We start from the raw sequence: 18384 nt of genomic DNA on the forward strand, positions 1-18384 counted from the left end.
CCAACATGGCCACATGTCTAGATTCAACTTCTTCTTGACGATGATGACCCATCAGAACGACTCCATCGTCGGTGAACGGTTAAAGTAGCTGATCAAGATAACCAACAGGGCCGTCCTCTCTCATCTGGTCCCTCAAAGTTCCATATCGGACGTTCACCTGCACCAGTGGTGAGGCTTCGAACCCTACTAGGTGACCAAGGCATGCCAGTATATTCGAATCCAGCGTTGCAACTCACTCCTGCGAATGATACATTGGAGACATAGTCTTTCGCAAGGGGCACCTCGCGGGATTCCCAGTTTTGTGAGGCGCTCCCGGGGACAGGTCGGAATTCGGCCGCGCCATGCGAAGCGAGAAGTACCAGAGTAATTCAGTCCCACGCGAGGTGACTATGGGCCTATGAGGGTGTTGCTGTCAAATCTACCCAACTACGCTATATCCCCAAAAGGGACGCCCTCCTATGGATCTAGGAGAAGGGTAGGTATAGCAAGGTTCGACAGTTGCCAGCCATGGGCCTCTCGCGTTTAGATGCCTCAATCTCTTCTGATTCTCGTTTCGGCCTGGGTGCATTATAGCGTTGCGAACCACGGTTGAGCTTGGTGCTCCCAGGCACCGATGAAGCTCTCCTGAATGCGACTTGTAAAGTGACATTGTGATGCAACGACCCTTGTGAGAACCATTTCCGGTCCACCTAAGTCGAAGCCCTCTATCGGTTTCAAGATTCATGTGTCGAAGTCAAACTAAGCTCACCGCTAGTAGTATCGCTTTCCATACATCGTATATTATGCCAACGGCCACATTTGGTGCTTAATGCTGCGTTCCCATGGTTCTTGACAGGGGCAAAGTCCACAACAGATCTTTTCTCCCTTCTCAACACGATTCGTGTCTTTTATGATAACATGGGCCCCCGTAGGTGACAAGGCTGGAAATGGGGTCGATTACGAGTGGCCGTTATGACGGGAAAGGCAGCCTTGCCAGCGGTGCGTGTCGTCACTAAGCGAGGGTTGGACCGAAGGTAATGAAAATGAAAAGTATCCTGATCACAAAAATGGCAGAGATATCGCGAGGGATTGGGGATCATGAAGATATTATCCAGCTCTTTGTCAATGGTGTCAGAACGAGAGTCAAGGAGGCTGATCAGTGTTCCATAATCTGATTCACTGTTCTTAAAGGAAGTCAAAGAATGATAGACAATTATCAACTTTGGATATGGTTTGGACGAAACCTCGCGGTCTTTCAAGGGCCCTGATTCATTGACCCTGGAGCGTCTCGGGAGAAGAGAGAGACATAAAGAATATCTGTCTCGACACCAGTGTCAGCGAGATCTGTGTTGTGAGGTCTTCCCCAGCAGATGTCTCACTATCAGTGCTCACTTGTGTCGCAGCTCAGAATACCAACAAGTATAACTATGATACTGGACTCATATCGTGAACAAATAATTGTCCGGTGGAGAGACATACCGAATGGTGGCTTGTTGAGCCTCGCGAAGTCAGAGTCGTCGGATGAGAGTTGCCCTGAACCACATACCCAGTGTTTCAAAACCGCAAAATCATTACCTTGTTTCATGCTAGCCTCCTCCTGTCTCGCTAGGAATGAATGAGTGGCGTTTCATGCTCGTCAATTGCGGAAGATCGTCCCAGGAGTGGGCCTTGATGGACTGTACTTCCACAAGTCCAAGTGGTAGAGGTTTCGACGCGATGACTGGAGCCTCCACACCACTACCGACACGATGAACTGCACTGTGGACGAGATTATTGTAGCAAGAGTTGTAATTATCTCTTGTAGAGCGTCATGACGAGCAGTTCGGAGCAGTTCAGAACAGTTCAGACAGACATGGAGAGGGATCTTGGCATCAAATTGAATTGGCAACGTACAGGAATCAATGCGTGATGTCTAAGCCCGATTTCATATCTTTCCCTATCTGAAAAGTGACTTTTATCTGCTATCCCAACGACGGTTTTCTCCCAGTGTCACCCAGCGGGACTATCCAGTTTGCGGGAAAGGTGTGGGAGAATGAAAGAGGAGACGCCAGGAAGTACCCGATGTGGAGGCGGCATGATCCTGCTCGCTCGACTTACTATTGTTTCGCCGGTGCCCAGTAAACGCCATGTGCAACACCATCTATTACCCTTTGCCTTTGAAATCACGAAGTTCCATTTGTCCCGTCCTCGACAGCTATGTCGCCCGCTAGCACCTTGGTCTGGGGAGCCTCGCCTTGATACGGTCCACCCCCAGGCGTCACGGACGTGGGATTTCCAGCTTCATCCACGAACTCGAAATTGTATCGCGATAGCAGATGGGGGATTGCAGACAGTTGCGGACCGTACCTCGCGGTATTGTCGTACAGTTCGAATAGAGGAACGGCAAGGAGCTTCATGTTCTTCGGAACGCTGAGGACCTCTGCAGAAAGGTTAGCCAAATAATTTTCTAATGTTCGGTATACATATGCCGTATCAGCATGCAGATAACTTACTGCTCCGAGGGAGTTGGATGAAGTACAGCTTCTTGCACTCCTTTGGCCGCGTAACATGCGCCGGGATGAATGGGTACATGAACGTCTCGAAGTTCGGTCGATACCACTGCGCCAGCGTATCGCCAATCTGCCATTCATCGTTCACACCCTCGCCGGAGAATTGACTTCCGACCGGAGCCAATCGCTCATTCAAGCGGGCCTTGAACCCTTCGACCTCGTCATCTTCGGGCCGAAGATAGTCGCCAGGCAGTTTGAAGAATGCGTTGGCAATCTGCAACATCAGGATATGCGGATGGTTGTGCTCGTGGCACACCAGAATCCCTTCACAGGTTCGTCGCATGCCATGGTGCTTGTAGTGCTCTTCTAGTCGAGTGAGCCTAGCAACGACCGAGGGGTCCTCTTCTGGTTGGTTCTCCTTCGTGCCGAAAGTGTAGTTGCTGAGAGGGTACAGCCTAATGGTAGTCGGTTGATTCGCATTGAAGGATTTGGGGAGGATGGGGGGCTGGGAGCTTTGGACAGCTGTTTCTGTGACGGTCGACATGTTTAGCTGAAGAGGCTCGCAATAGGTTGATTGATGGATATAGTGAAGGTCTTTCCAAAGATTATAGTAAAATCATGGCGGATAAACTTGCCAGGCAGATGGCTACACGTTACAGTCTGGGAGTGATATCGAGACATCGTCAACACCTTGTTGCCGGGGATGTGCCACGTGACCGGATATTTGATGGAACTGTTGATTCTGCAGCTCAGCGATTTAAATTTAGCGTTCTGAGTCCAGAACATGCACTTTGAAAAAGGCAGGTTACAGTAGTAACGCTAAGGTTGACTAAGTGGAACGACCTCCAAGCAAGAGAAATTATTGTGTCTCATGATCTACTGGTATATTTGGAATTCCTGTGAATCAGTGATGCTTTGAGGAAAACACTTCAGGTCCTTCAATTACTTGGTGTCGGTGAAGCTCTTTGTTCCACAGAATCGCTAGAGAGTTGTATTCTCTCGCTTTCTTTATTCACCTTAAACCATCAAAGTCAGCCATAATCAACATGTCTTCGCCCGTAATCACTATTGTGGGCTCCCTCAATGCCGACCTAGTTACGAGGACCCCTCGTTTCCCCAATCCGGGGGAGACCATAACGGCGCACGCCTTCTCGACCGGCTGCGGGGGCAAAGGCGCGAACCAAGCTGTCGCTGCTGCGCGACTCTCCGGCACGCCTGGCAAACAGGTGGGAGATGGGTTCGAACCGCCGGCGGCCGAAGTTCGAATGATAGGGGCGGTTGGGCAGGATCAGTTTGGAACCATGATGCTCGATCAACTGGAAGAAGATCAAATAGATGCGTCCGGCGTGTTACGAGTCAAAGACTCGACAACGGGGACGGCAAGTATCACAGTGGACGATTCCGGCGAAAATTCGATTCTCGTCGTCCGGGGTGCAAATGGAAGACTACCGCACGATCGATCCCTATTGAAAGGCGATGAGACCATCGTTTTGTTTCAGCTCGAGGTCGACATTGAAGTGGTAGGCTCAGACAATGCGACGCAATGGCGGTTCCGGATGGAACTGTGCCATGCTCGACACATGATTTTCCTACGTGGTATCTGACGAATATCAGGTTGAGAAGAACCTCAAAGCCGCTAAGCAGAACGGAGCCATTGTATGAGTTCCAACGTCGGTTAGGTTGTGCAACCGCTAAGTGATACGCAGACGATTCTGAATCCAGCCCCTGCCGCGAGGCTGTCGGACAGCATTCTTAGTAACGTCGACATCCTCGTGTTCAATGAACATGAGATGGCCATCTGCGGGCCGGACCCGGCAGAACTCGGCGAAGACAAAACCCAGAACGGAGCCGAGTGGTTCATGGCAAGAGGGGTGAAGTATATCGCATTAACACTGGGGTCTAAGGTAGGTAGAGCAGCAATCGTATCTTCACTAGGTCTGACATGATATAGGGCTCCAAGACGTGGTCATCCAATGGGGAGACTTTTGAGAGCGGAGCTGGGGCCGTCGAAAAGGTGGTGGATACGACAGCGGCCGGAGATACATGGGTGGGAGCCTTTGCTGTAGTCATAGCACTGGGAGCTGCAAACAGGAAGGAGGCAGGACAGGCGCAGAGCATCAACATGACAACAATTAAAGATGCGGTACGGTTCGCCCATGTCGCCGCCGGCAAGACGGTGGAACGCAGTGGAGCCATCTCATCGATTCCTCAAGGAAAGGAGGTTCAGGCAGCCTACGAACCGATCCTGAGGCTCTTGCAGAAATCTTGAGACGGGTTCAATTCCGTGACACGCACCATTCGATGATAAAGAACGGGCAGGCATTCTCAAGGAACGAGAGAAATGTGGATGAGAAATGTGGATGAGAAATGCGGGAATGGAACATTTTGCATATGCAGGCGCAGATCCAATTGCTAAATCTTGGTCATTAATTAGTAGAGTAGATATGAGACGAGATGAATGGATAGACACGTATGAAAAGTAGGACGCGACGAGACATGGTCAGTGAGCTTCATGACGCACTTCACCAGCACCGGCGATGCCATTTCGTCTCACGACGGTCAAGGCAGAATGTCGATGCCACGAAGCGCCGACACGAGCCTCACGATCGGCTGGATATCTGCAGCGGGATATGAATGATGGAGCAGAAAGTTGCCGGGCAGCGAGTAGAAATAAGAAGCTGCATGCGAACACGGTCGTGTGCAAGTCGCGCAACCTTGCAACGGCTTGCATTGGTGTAGCAAAGTACAGCATGGGAGAGGAGGGCACAGGATAGTGAGGGTTGCGTGACAGCCAATCCCTCGGGGACTCTGACGATGGCTGTGTTGCTATGGCTGCATCGCTTAAGGGAGTTGAGGCACAGCCTGGCGTAAAGTATCGACACGATGCAACTCTTCAACGCGTCGCAGCTGGAGCATGGAACCCCCTTAACCCCGATGCGTGTTTAGCGTGTCGCGTCTATCCGCCATATCATATCATTTCCCTCCCTTCCCCTCATCTTGAGTACGGGATATGCATTTCAATCTTCGTGCATTCTACATTCTTATGATTCTCCAGAACTACTATTAGAGCAGCATCGCCAGTTGACAGCTCTTTGCAACCCATTCTTATGAGCATCAAGTCCTTCGCTAACCATTTTCACCTCATCTCTACTCGCTATTGTGTTTACGCGTGATTCCGATAGCCAAGGCTTGCTGGACTGTCAACAAATTCAATACGCCCGACGACACCTCGTTAACGCGGTGGAAAAGGCCTCCAAAGATTGATCTTGATTGTCAATTATCTTTCATAACTCGGCTTCGGAAGCAATGGCTACCATTCGACAACCGTTCGCTGAGCTAGGCACTCCTCGCCTGCAGCAATTGACCAGTATCAAGAACCGTCAGAATGGTATGTGGGACGCTCAAGACTCCGATCCCACCACCCCGTGTCTACAGAGAATATTCGTCCCGAGTATCCATCCTTACTTACACGTCCATTAGCCCTCACCGAGTCGCTTTGCCAATCTGCTCCAGCGAAGCCGACCATGGCCACATTCGCTTCTCCCGCCAAAAAGCGGCTGGCACCGCTCGATTTTGATGAGCCGGACACAGAGAACATTGATCCTACGGTTTTCGATTCTCCGAGTAAACGGACCAAGAACATCCACGGCCGCGCCGTGAAGACGCCCGTCTCCAAATTCACCCTGACGTCCGCGGCTAAGGCGTCCACCCTTCCAAGCTCCAAGTCGCTTTCGTTGTCAATTCCTTCTTCCACTTCGACTCCAATCAGCACTTCACGTGCTTCGCCTAAACACAAACGCATCGCTCACCTATCTAACCGCCGCGTCTCATCACCCTCCATCCGACGCGTCGATCCCCCCCGTTCCCGCTTACATGCCCCCGCCGCCACCCTTCCCTTCTCCATTGATGCCGCGCTTTCCGGCACGCTTTCCAAGCCGCCTCCCCCATCGGAGCCTAAGGAAGTCCCGATGCCAACGTCATGGTTTTTTGACATCCATGTGGACACTCCCGAAGAGGAAGCGTCCAACCTCATGGAACACTCCGCGGCCGTCCTTGATATCAGCTCCGACGACGATGCGGCCACGCGCCGCAAGCGCGAAGAGCTAGAGGAGCGCGAGCGTGGCAAGGAGAACATCCCGCCACCTGACTTTGTCGCTGCGGTCGGGAACCGGAACGCGAGGGGTGATGTCGCTGTCGATGCATCTGCAGATCTCCAAGGAGATGCGATCGCGGTAGCCAAAACGGCGAATCGGAAGTGGAGGGAGAAGCTCGCTGCAACGGCTATGGACGAGGATCGAAATCCGTTGGGTGATCTGAAGCCGTCGGATTTCTATGATGAAAAGGCAGAGCTGGTGCACGTCGTTGTCGAGGACAACCAATCTGAGCAACCTTGTGTGGCGTCAAAGGTGGAGGAATTTGAGGGTACCGCTCCGGTAGTCAATGAGGAGGGAGGCGCCGAGCCGACCAAAATTGCCAAAGGCGAAGAGGTGACGATATTCCAGGATCAGTGACGAATCCAATGTATGCTTGGGGCCTGTTTGCAGGGTGTTTAAACGGCGTTGTTTGGAATATATCAGGCTGGGAGGTATTGTAGGAAGGTAATATCAGTACCGGCGTCACATTTGGTCATAGGGGTTCTTCATTAAAGACTGGTTAGCTGGACTACTTTTATCGAATCAAGTTCGTTGAAGCACCACGGATTGAACAGACCGTGTGCCGTCCTAGATCGCCATCCCCTAAGCCATGGGATAATTTCATTCAGAGACCCCCGAGCGTCTTCAATGTTTACAGATCGGTCAGATCCAAATCGGTGGCTGACTTTCGCATCGTACATGTGTAGAATCCCAATGATACTTGCGTCTATACGTGAGTCCCTTGCCGTCGTCTCTGAGCCTATCGAGCGGCATGAGAAGATCGCTCAACTCCTAGTCTCTTGATGCATCCCCCGGATTCAGCTGGTTTATTCTAAACTTGTGTACATGTCCATCTCTCGCCCACTTCTTCTCCTCCGCTCGTCAGGGCTCTCACGCACCTCAACACCCGGACCAGCTCTTCGTGTATCGCTTCGACGGGAGGGGAATACCTGGGGGCGGCGTTGTTAGCTGATGTTGTACCATGGTGTGGCTCAGCGCGTAGCTAGTCAACCCGAGCGGCCGACTCCGAACAAGAGTGAATCGCTCTCCAAAGGGAACCAGAGAATATTAAGCCGGGGAATCTAACCTTTGTCCGACTCCAACCCAACCGGAAAGCAATCTCATGAGCAAACAATTCTCCGAATCCCAGCATCAATCCATTTACGAAGGGTAAGAATAAGTTGATCGTGGCACCGCGTATCAAGCCCCACATAGTCGGGGGATGGTAGAGGATCATGGGCGTGTCATCGTTGCGGTGGGAGGGGGATTCGGAGTGTGGAGATGGGTCGAAGGACGGGTCGTTGGGGTGATTTGCATCGTATATCTCGCTGTCAGATGGAATGGTCACAGCGGAATCGGCGAGGTTGGCCATGGTGCGGATCGGAGGGAAAGGGAGGTAGAGTTGGAGGGAGAAGCCGAAGCAGAGACGTAAGGTTACGTTCAAGTGGGGATATGAAGAATGGATATAATGGGAAGCTTAGAACGGGCGAACAAGAGTTCAAGGGAGCCCGAGAGCATTCGATGATGTCGGGGAGGTGGAAGTTCAGCATCCCCAGGCATTAATATAAGGCATTCAGGCAGCACCTGACGTCCGTTCGGAGGCTCCTTGCCAGCTCAACCTCCTCCGCTTCTGCCCTCTCCGCCCAGTCCATCCAGTCATCCCAACAAGCAAGTGTAGAAAAACCTTAGGAGAGAACCATCGTAACCATACATTGTGATATGGAGGTATGCCAATATGCCATATTATCTGGCTATTGCATCTGGCCCTGTATAGAACCGCGACTTGACGGATTGACATTAGATCCTCTCACGACATGGCAGCTATATTAAGAGATTGGGGTTGGACGATTTGCAACTGGAATTGAATATCTTCATCATGTTACTCTCCTCTGTTTCCATAGAGTCCTATTGCTTTAAGCCGCATCACCCCCTTTGCATTGCCACGTCTTTTCCGTCATCCACTTCGCGCGCTCATCCGAATCGATCATCACAGACCTGACCCATGAGCACAAATAACTCCGAGGCCATCTCCGACCCCTTCTCCTTGAACGACTCCTTGCAGCGCCTCCCAAACCAATCCGGATGAAACTTCTTATGATTCTCGACGCCCCATCCCCAAGCATCATCTCCCCCGCTGTTCAGGAGCGCGATGATATCGTGCTGGCAGGCCCGGATAGCCACCCCTTCCACCGCCTCGGTTCCCGGCCGTTCTGCCAGGCCGTATTTGAGCACGCGACAAGCAACGATCTGACACCCCTTCTGCGAATGTTTCTGAATGATCTCCTTCGGGAGCGTCGGAAACTCGTCGAGCGAGCTCATGGGTGCGTTGAAAGCTTTCTCGGCTTTGCCCACCCATTTCTCGAACATGGAGCCTTTGGTGTACCTTGGTGGTTCACTGGAGCCTTGGATTTCGGATCCTCGATGGTTCTTATCGAGAGAGACGATGTGAGGCGACACGTAGCCTTCCTTACCGTCAGCGGTCCGGGCAGTGTACCACCACGGGCCTTCCTCTGTTAAGATGAATATTTTCTGGTCTTTCTTGAGCTTCAGCTCGAATTCATCGCGAGGAGTCCAATTACGTGTTGCTCGGGCAGGATGAGGGGGGTAGAACTCTGGAGGTGACATTCTGCCTTAACCTGTTGTTAGTCACTTGGAGTCAGATTGGATCAACAGTGAGTACCGGATTGTTAGCTTGAGAGTTCAAACAGATGGAGAGGATGGTTCGAGGCACGAGAGGGTCTTGTCTGGTCGTCGTTTAGCCTTGCTTCACTGTTGGAAAGCAACCAATGATTGTAAGCAGGCACAATGTGTTTAGTCGCTTCCTTGAGTGGAGTCGAAGGAGTGAAGTGAGGTCTCAGAATATGAATGATGTTTCAAGCCAGAACAAATATCCCACTGACTGGAAATCATGGATCAGCTTGCCTTGGTGCTGAATGTTAGAACTACCCATCCCAGATGATTGCGTGCACTTGTTACAGACCAAGAGCATTTGGTCTTACCATTTAAGGAGGGGAATACTTTCATACTTGGATGTTCCCTTTCATTTCACTCTCTAAGGATGCCAACTTAGGGCTATTTCATCCTCATTCCTCATCACTCCATCAGGGTACATTTTTATTGCCACTGTGACTTCGTCACCCCTTTCTTCCAAATGCATCTTCCCACCTAGTGACGTGCGTAGCTGAAGAGCGAGGCTAGAATCATAAGAACTAGGACCTGGTCAAGTCCATCTCTGCACGACCACCCCTCCCCTCTTGAATTCGGCCATGTCGCCAAGTACCGCCGCCTTGTCCTTCAGCTCCGTACTTGGGAAAGTGGTCATCAGCACATATGGCCGCTCCGTGTTCGCCCTTGCGGCGGCATCCACGAAATTGTAGACGTCCCCGATTGTATGCGTGGTGTTGAATTGAGACCGCAGCGAAGTGCCGTCACCAAGTCGAATCTGGAGGGTGATTGCGGGTACGGAATCATCGACGGTGATGGCGGGTGGGTTGGCAGAACTAGCGCTGGCCTCGGCGGACTGCGTCGGTGTTGATGTGGAGGAGGTTTCTGCGCCGGGCACTGGACTGCCCAGTCGGTTCCCCGCTCCTACGAAAGGCTTCCACTTCTTTGTGGGCGGCTTATAATCTTCCTCCCGGTGCGGGTGGACTTCCAAGTTGACCTCCTGCCCTTGCTGCACGTCCAGGATGCTCATCGGCGCGCGACCCGAGTTGATCATCTCCAAGATCTCCGCGTTGTTCGGATCATCGTACCGGTATAGAGCTCCATCGTCGATGCTGAACCCGTCGCGCCACAGATGCATTCGTCGTAAGACCCGAGGTGGCGGAGTGGAGGACGAGCTGCCCGCGCCAGGAATGATGACGCTGGGTGCATCGTCGCCCCCTAATGTCTGTCCCGGTCCTGAGAAACGGCTCTGCGTCGGCACCTCATCCTCTCCACCCGGCCGAGGAACATTCCTACACTATCATCAGTACTGAGGATCGGAATCGGTTGGTCACACATACTGTCTTGCGCGATCGATTATGCTGTTGATGAAGCGGTTGGGACCCGACCCTGGTTGCGAGCTAGGTCCACTGTTCGGGTTCTGGACAGCGAGACCTGATTTCTCCCCACCAGCAAAGAAGTCTTGGTCATCAGAGTCATCGCCGTCATCATGAGAGTGAGCTTGGGGGGCACTCGACCCGGAGTTCTGAAGGTCACCCAGGGTCACTGGACGACCGGGAGTGCGCCGTCGGTTCGGGTCAGTTGGCGGTGCCATTTTCCAAAGCTTCTAGTTATGAAGGTTGAACAAGCTTAGCCAGGGAGGAAGGACGATGTGGTTCGCGTGTAGGTCTCGTTTTCGAGCTCGGGCAGAATGGTTGCAGGCTGACAGCAACTACGTTGATTGATGGAAGTAGGAGCTTGGGATGGCCAGAAAGGTACAGTTCAACAAGGTGAGAGGTGTGGAAGGTGTTCCATGTTAGGATTATGTTGTTGTAATTATCAGAGAGCTCGCCATCAGTTTGCGTTGTGGATTGTCATCCTCCACTGTTCACATTCAGCAACGGTGTGCTCAGGCTGCAGCGCATGCGGTGATGTGACGTGCCCCACCACACTGACACAGACACACAAATGAGGCGATAAGGCGACAAGGCGACAAAATACATATCTATTCATGTGACTTGATGCCTTATATCTTTCCCTGTCCAGGCCACCAGGCATTGTTCCAACTCAATTGCCAGACTGACAGGGGTCTGATCTGGTCCGACTTCATCGCAGTATTCCAATCGGAGATTTAATCGCGAATTTCTTTGAAGTTTGAACTTGAACCACGACGACAGCTGAGATATCAGGTATCTGCATTTGGCACCGCTGCCACCCGGAGATTCTAGTCCATTATTTGTATACAGCTGCATCTTTTACCTTTCTCCGTCCTTTTCACGGTTTTCTTGCGCTCAATCGGATTGGTCGCAAGGACATTGATACTTCCCTTAACCCTCGGAGGTCGACCAGACGTCTGGACGATTCAACCGCGAACGGTCCTTTATTGTATGATCCACCATGATGCCCGTACTGGTCCGACGGCCCATCACGGCTGCGGCCTCTTTCACAGCACGAACAACCCTATCCAGACCATGTGCTAAGGTGAGCAGCATCATCCTCGAGCGCAATCACGAAGCTAACCTTCCCAGACTACCTACTCTGCGCATCGGCAGATTCATATAGCTAGGCAGAGCGGCGGAGCAGCCCGAACACAGCAATGGCTTCCTTCATCCAACCTTTCTCGACCGACCCTTCTTCAACCAACTAAACTCCAATGGCGCGGTCCCAGCGACTTACGGGCGTTTTCTTTTGGCGGCTCGGCTCCGTCCAAAAAGCCAGGTAACGAGTTACCCAACTTTGCGGACTCCACCAACGTCCCTGCTGCGGCCGCCTACCCCCAGAACACACCACCCGGCGCTCCAACAGGTGGAATTCCACCCCCGACACAGACAGTTCCTTCCGAACCCGCTCCGCTCACCGACAACATTGCCGGGCAGCCACTAGATCTTGGACTTCCCGATTTTTCCGACTCCCTCCCACAGATCTCCGAGCAGATACGAATCGGATATCTTGAATCCCTTGGACTGGAGTATTCCTTAATTAGTCCAACGCATTGGGCAGAGTGGATGTTGGAGCATGTTGCCGTATACACCGGGCTGCCTTGGTTGGGTTCGGTCGCGGTGACCGCTTTACTGGTGCGGCTTCTCTTCCTTCGGTCTCAAATGAAGATGAGCGATATAGCGGCGACGTCCGAACGTCGAGCGCCTGAAATGGAGGCGGCAAAGGCCAAGCTCGAACAATTCCGTAAAACCCAGGATCACACCCTTTTACAAGATCCAGTCGTGCAAGAGCTTCGAGGGACGATGCTGAAATCGTTTGGTACAATGATGACCATGATTTTTGGCCAAATGTACCTAGGATTCGGATCCTTCTATCTGCTCAAAGCGATGGCGACCCTTCCTGTTCCAGGTCTTGAAACAGGAGGCCTTGCCTGGTTCACTGATCTGACTGTCCCCGATCCTCTCTATGTTCTACCTGCTACTTTCGGCGCAACGATTTTCTTGACCATGAAGGTATGTTGATCCCTCTGTCCCTCTGTCCCTCTGTCCCTCTGTCCCTCTGTCCCTCTGTCCCTCTGTCCCTCTGTCCCCCTGTCCCTCTACCAGCGACGGGGGCATATGCGGTGCTGAAAATTCACTAATGCCGATTCCATCCAGTACACAATGCGACCTGCTCGAGAGGAGAAAGCTGCGCAAATCCAAAAGTATTTGCCTGTGGTCCTTCCTGGGCTTAGTTTCGTCGTCAGCATATTCTTGCCTGCTTTGGTGCAATGCGCCTTTCTCGTCACGTCGGTGGTTTCAGGCACCATTTCATACCTGATGAACGTTCGCGCAGTACGTGCACGACTCGGACTGGGACAATTTCCGGTTGCCGCCGCCGCTCCCGCCCCCAGAATCCCGCAATTGCGCATGAAGGACTGGAACGCACCGAGCCCCGCGAATAGAAGCATTGGCATGAAATCGTATCAGGCACCGCAGAGGCGTAACTCGAGGAAATAGACTACAAGATCTATCGGCGAAGATCAATAGCCTTCACCTCTATTTCACGAGCCTTAGCGGTCACTTTTGATTTGGGTCTTGCGAAAATCTTGGGAACGACACGGGGTCGTGTCCAAACATGATGCATGTTCTGGAATACATTGTACATTAGAATCGCTCCTCCAGTACTGTGTACCGTACTCTGTACTGTAGTGTGTGCCGTAGTGTGTACCTGTACATTATATATACTTAGAAGATCTGGCAGCAGAAAATCTGGAACCACACATCGTTGATGTACTCATACATCAAGATATTTATTCTGCATGTAAGCTCAGGGGCAGGGGCAAGTGCACGTGATTCGTGGCAGGTCGGAACAATTGAGGCCTTATGGCCTTATGGCCTGACTTCACTCCGACATGAGCATCAAACCGTCAAGCTGCACATGCGGTCATAGTCTAATATCTGCCATCTCATCGATGCCATACCAGAGCAACGAACTCTCTTCGAAGAGCCGTACAGCTGCCGCGCTCTAATCCAATGCAGCTATTTACTCCCCTCTGGTTAGGCGCGTACCTGGCCTCGGGCGTCGTCGCCTCGTCCGGTCGAGTGTTTCTCTGGGATCCCGATCGAACACCTGCACAGGACCCCGACCTCCCTTCAGTCAGCGCCGAGACAGCACGGTTAATACTGGCTCAGCGGCTAGGACTCGGGCAGTTCCATTCTATCCCGGAGGATGATGCGCAGGTGCTGGATGTGTTGAATCGATTTGGAGCTTCGGCACCGCTTTTCCAGGCAACACCCGTGTCAAAACAGCCCAAGGCTCTAGTGGTGATTGAGGGATTGGAGGAACCAGAGCGTAAGATAGCACTATCAGCTTTATAGAGTTGGGACGCTGACCGACTCGATATACAGAACTTGTCACCGATGGCCGATATACTCGATTTGAGATCGGCGACGTTCCCGATGACGCTAGGACGCAGCAACTATTGAAGGATATCACGACGCAGGCGGCATATCTGGGAACCGAGCATTCAGAGAGACACAGAATTGGAGGCTATGCTTTCAACGGCATCAAGCATTTTCTTGAAGTCGACGAGTGGAGTCTTTTCGAGAACCACAACGGAAAGATTGTTCTCCACCTTTCGGGGCTTTCGGTAAGCGTTGGACCTTGATAGCCATGAGATATTGCTGACGAGACATGCATAGGATATCGCCACGAAAGAAGGCTTGAAATCCACTGCTTATCAGAAAGCTCTTGCCAGGGTGACAGAGGAACTCGATGGCATTCTGGGCTTTGCTCGGGACGAATCCATCTCGATCACGGTTGCTGCCTTACCATATTCCTCCTCCACCGGGTCAAGGAGTTCGTACGGCTCATACCAGCTACCCAAACGCGATCTCCTGAATGCAGAAGCACCAATGTCGGAGTCGATACCTACTTCACGACCCCCGATCCCGAAAGCAGAGTCACCAGCTGTGGGACCCTTCGAAGCAGGACCATCGGGCATCATCCCGGTATGTTTCTCCTCCCTTTCGGCCTGCGAATCCACTACGCGAAACTGCACGGGACATGGCGAGTGCCTTCTCAAATTCAAAACGCAAGACGACGAACCAAAATCCTGCTACGCCTGCGCGTGCACCAAACCCGTTGTCCGGACCAACGAGGACGGATCCAAGAAAACCACCTACTTTGGCGGCTCCGCATGCCAGAAAGAGGATATCAGTGTGGCTTTCTGGCTTATCGCGGGTTTCACCATTTTCCTGATCTTTGTGGTGTCATCCGGAGTTGGGCTCCTTTACTCCATGGGATCGGAAGAACTGCCCTCGGTCATTGGGGCCGGTGTGTCGGGACCTAGAGCCAAGTGATGGTCACACCAAATCGGATCGAATGTAAATCTGTTTGTAGATTGATACTTTACAGGGGAATCGCCTGTGTCCTGGGTCTGTATGATGGAATGGCGTTAATAGTCCATGGATGATGGCATCAATTGTTTTACGGGCATTTCTAGCGAAATAATAGGCGGTTGCATTAAATTTTCATCAACATAGTACCCATGCTCTAGATGGAATGTACGGCTTTGTTCCTTTGGGTGTGGCAAGCAGTCTTTGTTATGAGGTATTTGACAATGCATCACTACGGATTGGGTCTTTGATCTTTTTGACATCGCGCTTCTATCCAAATCACACAAGGCGGAAGAACAGACTAAAAGTCATGGATCAAACCCAAAGTCCAAGAATCAGGAGCCCAGATGGACCAGACCAGAAACCTACGGTCGCGGTAGACAAGATGGGTCTTCATAGACGGCGGCGGGGGCAGCAAGCGGTCATAAAATCCGTCGAAATCCTCAAGAAAGAGACAGCATATTTTAAGGACCGGCCTTTACCATCAACACCGGCGTCCATCCAAACTACTCCGGTTGAGCTGTACGACCTTAAGGTTCCCTCACCACTACGGCAAGAGAAGCATGAAAATGCCAAGAGTCAGTCGCAACAGGGAGCGACACCTAACCTACTACTAGTACCGATCAAAACCGACCCCGCGTCCCTCTCGACGACCTTGAGCGCATTGCCCGAAGGCAAAATCATCAACTTTGAAGGCAGTAAATTCAGCGCCATGCGCACCCGGAGGGGGTCTGTAATAGCAGTAATAACTCCCGAAGGGACATGGCGACGATCAGTGTATATCCCAGGACCAATCAGATTGCCAACGCTTGGAATGAAATCCTTATATTCCATGTCCAACCTCGACTACCTCGACGATGGCATAGAACTTCCCGGGGAGCCGTGGGGAAGGAGACTGTCAGAGGATGGGATGATTGATGACATCGTGTCCTTCTTCGAATCCTTCAAGTTTGAGCGTGTCGGCATCGAGACGGAAAGCGGATGGGCAAGGCCGCCATTCAACGATGCAGACAGCATCTATAGCAGCACATCCCTCGGCTTCAGTGACAACCGCAAGTTGGTAAAGATGTCGCAGTCCAGCACCCTCCCCATCCCACAGACACAGCTGCAAATCAGTCCCCTATCACGGACCGCATCCCCATATTCGCCAAGCAAATCGTTGCCGGCGCAAAATCGTCGCAAGCGGCCGGCGATACATCAGAAGTCGGGGATCAGGCGGTTTTTGGCTAGCGTAACCTCGATCGTGTAGATACCAAAGCGCTGGGTAGATATACGCTTCAATTATCTCGATATGTTGTTAGCGTGATGGAGCTCGTAAGAGCTGGCTTCACGTACCATTAATGGAATCATTACCATCCACAGATGGATCGACGGCGAATAGCATGGCACAGTAGAAAATGGCTTCTCCACCGAGTCCAAATGGACGTGAGTACAGCCGTCCGGGGTAATAAAGGCATCGTTCTCATGACTTCAGCATTTTGTTTCGCTTTTCCCTTCTCCTCAGACGCTCCACCCGTTTCTGATGCATGGTCTCGGCCATTTTTGCGTATCTTTCCTTCTCTGCCTTTGCCTCGCGGCGGTCCTTGATACCTTGGATCCATTTCTACGAAGGTCAGCCGATGAACTGGTGTTCAAGAGTGGGGTAGACCTACTTGTCGCGATGCTGCTTTCTCCTCCTTCATTTCTCGTTCCTTTGCTTTGACGGAGTCGAGGGCCTTTTGTTTCGCCATGCGTTTGGCGAATGATGTCAAGCCAGCGGTAGGGCGAAATGCGGTTTTCGGTTCGTGCCAATTTTTGCCTGATGAATTAGTCCGACGTGCTGCGGGCGGACAGGATTGGGACTGTACCATTCACTCGCTTTCCTAAGGTCATTGGGTTGGAGTCGGATTGCTCCGTTATGGTTGTTTGAGTGGCCTGTGTATCCGCCATTTTGAATCGGGTCGCTGGATGTGAAGCGAGTGTTGGAGGTAGGGTATAGGTAATGTAGTATTTGGATTTTGGAGTGATGGTTGAAAAGTGAAGTTTGAGGTTGGCCAAGGGCTGCTCTGATTGCACAGAAATTTCAAGTGGGGCGATATTTCGATGCCTTTAGTAATTAGTAACCTGTCAGGGTGCAGCAGGGTACTAAAATACATACTGAGTCTCTGACCGTCGTAAGGCCGTACATAATATTATTAAAATGTTGATTCATTCATGCAATCCCTTTGCTGTGTCAACCATTCAAACTGTTGCGGATTATTCCTGGGTCGTGAAGTGCATCGCATTGGAAAGGAAATCTCGAAGGGATCCTACAGGGCATGTAGTGATGAAAGGAGATATATAACACTGTGATATAATCGTACACAACACCCAACCTCGACGCCTTGATCAACCAGCTTCGTTATGAGTTGGCATCGATATCAGCCCAGATTTCCCGTATCTTGGCATTCTTGACCTTTGCTTTGTCCCGATTCTCCTGCGTCCGCTTCAGTCGTTCTTTACGGAGACACATGTTGACTGCATGCTTGGCTTTCGTGCAACCCCCAACCGTTTTCCAGAGAAAGCCTCGGGCATGGCATTCATCGAGGGCCGTCATGACCTCTTCGCAACCTGATGAGCATAAGCAGACTGTCGTCTCAGGCCTCTGGAACACCGCATCGGTAAAGATGAATGGTGTAAGGAAGTGCTTCAAAAACCCACCTTGGTTGTCTTTCGTGTGCAATAGAGGATGCATTGTGGCCAATATGAGGTTCAAAGAATCGATGAATTGGTTAGCCCTGTTCCGTGGCGGATGCGAACTGCTCTCCTATATCAGATCTGAAATGGGTGGGCGAGGCAGAACTGACCAGACCTGTCGGCTCCAGGGAGGTCCTACCAATGCGGTTCTCCTCGGGAGATTGATCGCTATAAGATGGACTGCATACTATGAAAGTGGCTAGGTTGAGGGAATTTACGCAATATTCACCTAAGACTCGCTTTGAAGCCGACGGAAAACCGTGATGGCTTCAAGGGACAGTTCACGTGATCTTATGGTTAGCATTAGTCACATGATCAGATGATTGAGAGTCACATGACCTGGATACACACATGTGATTCGATTCTCAATTTTTGGATCATCCAGCCAAAATCTCACGGCTCACCTGTATTATCATTCTTTCTCCCGAACTTACAGATAGAATTAATGTTACTAATTACGAATCAATGCCTGTGCCATGTCCGTGCTGCTGTGCTGTCACTGCTCACTAGTTTCCAGGCGTCATCTATACAAGCTTCCTCCAATCCTCCTGTCCTCCAACTTTTCCCCACATCAGTCTTCGGCCAGCCACTTATAATGCAGTAAGC

General features: G+C 51.6%; 11 protein-coding genes across 11 annotated transcripts; 5 read left to right on the forward strand and 6 right to left on the reverse strand.

The window, feature by feature from the left end:
- Positions 1-1836: 1836 nt before the first annotated feature.
- P152DRAFT_458743 (cleavage and polyadenylation specificity factor, 25 kDa subunit) lies at positions 1837-3209 on the reverse strand. The gene is made up of 2 exons (XM_033679537.1): positions 2472-3209; positions 1837-2398 (listed from the first exon to the last, which is right to left on the reverse strand). The coding sequence occupies exons 1-2, from the start codon at positions 3010-3012 to the stop codon at positions 2142-2144; spliced, it is 798 nt and encodes a 265-aa protein (XP_033534002.1). The 5' UTR covers positions 3013-3209; the 3' UTR covers positions 1837-2141.
- A 39-nt stretch (positions 3210-3248) lies between these two features.
- On the forward strand, positions 3249-4971 carry P152DRAFT_458744 (Ribokinase-like protein). Its single transcript, XM_033679538.1, has 4 exons — positions 3249-3988; positions 4083-4124; positions 4175-4372; positions 4420-4971. Exons 1-4 carry the CDS (start codon positions 3515-3517, stop codon positions 4735-4737), a joined length of 1032 nt encoding a protein of 343 aa, XP_033534003.1. The 5' UTR covers positions 3249-3514; the 3' UTR covers positions 4738-4971.
- Positions 4972-5359: 388 nt separating this feature from the next.
- On the forward strand, positions 5360-7160 carry P152DRAFT_458747 (uncharacterized protein). The gene is made up of 2 exons (XM_033679539.1): positions 5360-5856; positions 5949-7160. Exons 1-2 carry the CDS (start codon positions 5775-5777, stop codon positions 6977-6979), a joined length of 1113 nt encoding a protein of 370 aa, XP_033534004.1. The 5' UTR covers positions 5360-5774; the 3' UTR covers positions 6980-7160.
- P152DRAFT_507658 (TOM13-domain-containing protein) lies at positions 7075-8121 on the reverse strand. Its single transcript, XM_033682546.1, has 2 exons — positions 7689-8121; positions 7075-7551 (listed from the first exon to the last, which is right to left on the reverse strand). The coding sequence occupies exons 1-2, from the start codon at positions 7971-7973 to the stop codon at positions 7429-7431; spliced, it is 408 nt and encodes a 135-aa protein (XP_033534005.1). The 5' UTR covers positions 7974-8121; the 3' UTR covers positions 7075-7428.
- A 370-nt stretch (positions 8122-8491) lies between these two features.
- P152DRAFT_458750 (uncharacterized protein) lies at positions 8492-9339 on the reverse strand. Its single transcript, XM_033679540.1, has one exon. It carries the CDS (start codon positions 9224-9226, stop codon positions 8573-8575), a length of 654 nt encoding a protein of 217 aa, XP_033534006.1. The 5' UTR covers positions 9227-9339; the 3' UTR covers positions 8492-8572.
- Positions 9340-9430: 91 nt separating this feature from the next.
- Positions 9431-11150, reverse strand: P152DRAFT_482396 (SEP-domain-containing protein). Its single transcript, XM_033681886.1, has 2 exons — positions 10606-11150; positions 9431-10557 (listed from the first exon to the last, which is right to left on the reverse strand). Exons 1-2 carry the CDS (start codon positions 10857-10859, stop codon positions 9822-9824), a joined length of 990 nt encoding a protein of 329 aa, XP_033534007.1. The 5' UTR covers positions 10860-11150; the 3' UTR covers positions 9431-9821.
- A 181-nt stretch (positions 11151-11331) lies between these two features.
- P152DRAFT_33719 (uncharacterized protein) lies at positions 11332-13528 on the forward strand. Its single transcript, XM_033675303.1, has 3 exons — positions 11332-11725; positions 11773-12696; positions 12841-13528. Exons 1-3 carry the CDS (start codon positions 11642-11644, stop codon positions 13180-13182), a joined length of 1350 nt encoding a protein of 449 aa, XP_033534008.1. The 5' UTR covers positions 11332-11641; the 3' UTR covers positions 13183-13528.
- A 170-nt stretch (positions 13529-13698) lies between these two features.
- On the forward strand, positions 13699-15027 carry P152DRAFT_397601 (uncharacterized protein; the record flags this gene model as incomplete). The annotated part of the gene is made up of 3 exons (XM_033676415.1): positions 13699-14017; positions 14074-14262; positions 14414-15027. The coding sequence occupies 3 exons, from the start codon at positions 13699-13701 to the stop codon at positions 15025-15027; spliced, it is 1122 nt and encodes a 373-aa protein (XP_033534009.1).
- Positions 15028-15128: 101 nt separating this feature from the next.
- Positions 15129-16418, forward strand: P152DRAFT_33671 (uncharacterized protein). Its single transcript, XM_033675300.1, has one exon. The coding sequence runs from the start codon at positions 15230-15232 to the stop codon at positions 16310-16312; it is 1083 nt and encodes a 360-aa protein (XP_033534010.1). The 5' UTR covers positions 15129-15229; the 3' UTR covers positions 16313-16418.
- Positions 16349-17083, reverse strand: P152DRAFT_33757 (uncharacterized protein). Its single transcript, XM_033675307.1, has 3 exons — positions 16911-17083; positions 16716-16861; positions 16349-16666 (listed from the first exon to the last, which is right to left on the reverse strand). Exons 1-3 carry the CDS (start codon positions 16990-16992, stop codon positions 16526-16528), a joined length of 369 nt encoding a protein of 122 aa, XP_033534011.1. The 5' UTR covers positions 16993-17083; the 3' UTR covers positions 16349-16525.
- Position 17084: 1 nt separating this feature from the next.
- P152DRAFT_33695 (UPF0287-domain-containing protein) lies at positions 17085-17992 on the reverse strand. Its single transcript, XM_033675302.1, has 2 exons — positions 17201-17992; positions 17085-17149 (listed from the first exon to the last, which is right to left on the reverse strand). Exon 1 carries the CDS (start codon positions 17774-17776, stop codon positions 17444-17446), a length of 333 nt encoding a protein of 110 aa, XP_033534012.1. The 5' UTR covers positions 17777-17992; the 3' UTR covers positions 17085-17149; positions 17201-17443.
- Positions 17993-18384: the final 392 nt, after the last annotated feature.

Source organism: Eremomyces bilateralis, assembly GCF_010015585.1.
Source record: "Eremomyces bilateralis CBS 781.70 unplaced genomic scaffold P152scaffold_10, whole genome shotgun sequence".
NCBI classification, from domain to species: domain Eukaryota; kingdom Fungi; phylum Ascomycota; class Dothideomycetes; order Eremomycetales; family Eremomycetaceae; genus Eremomyces; species Eremomyces bilateralis.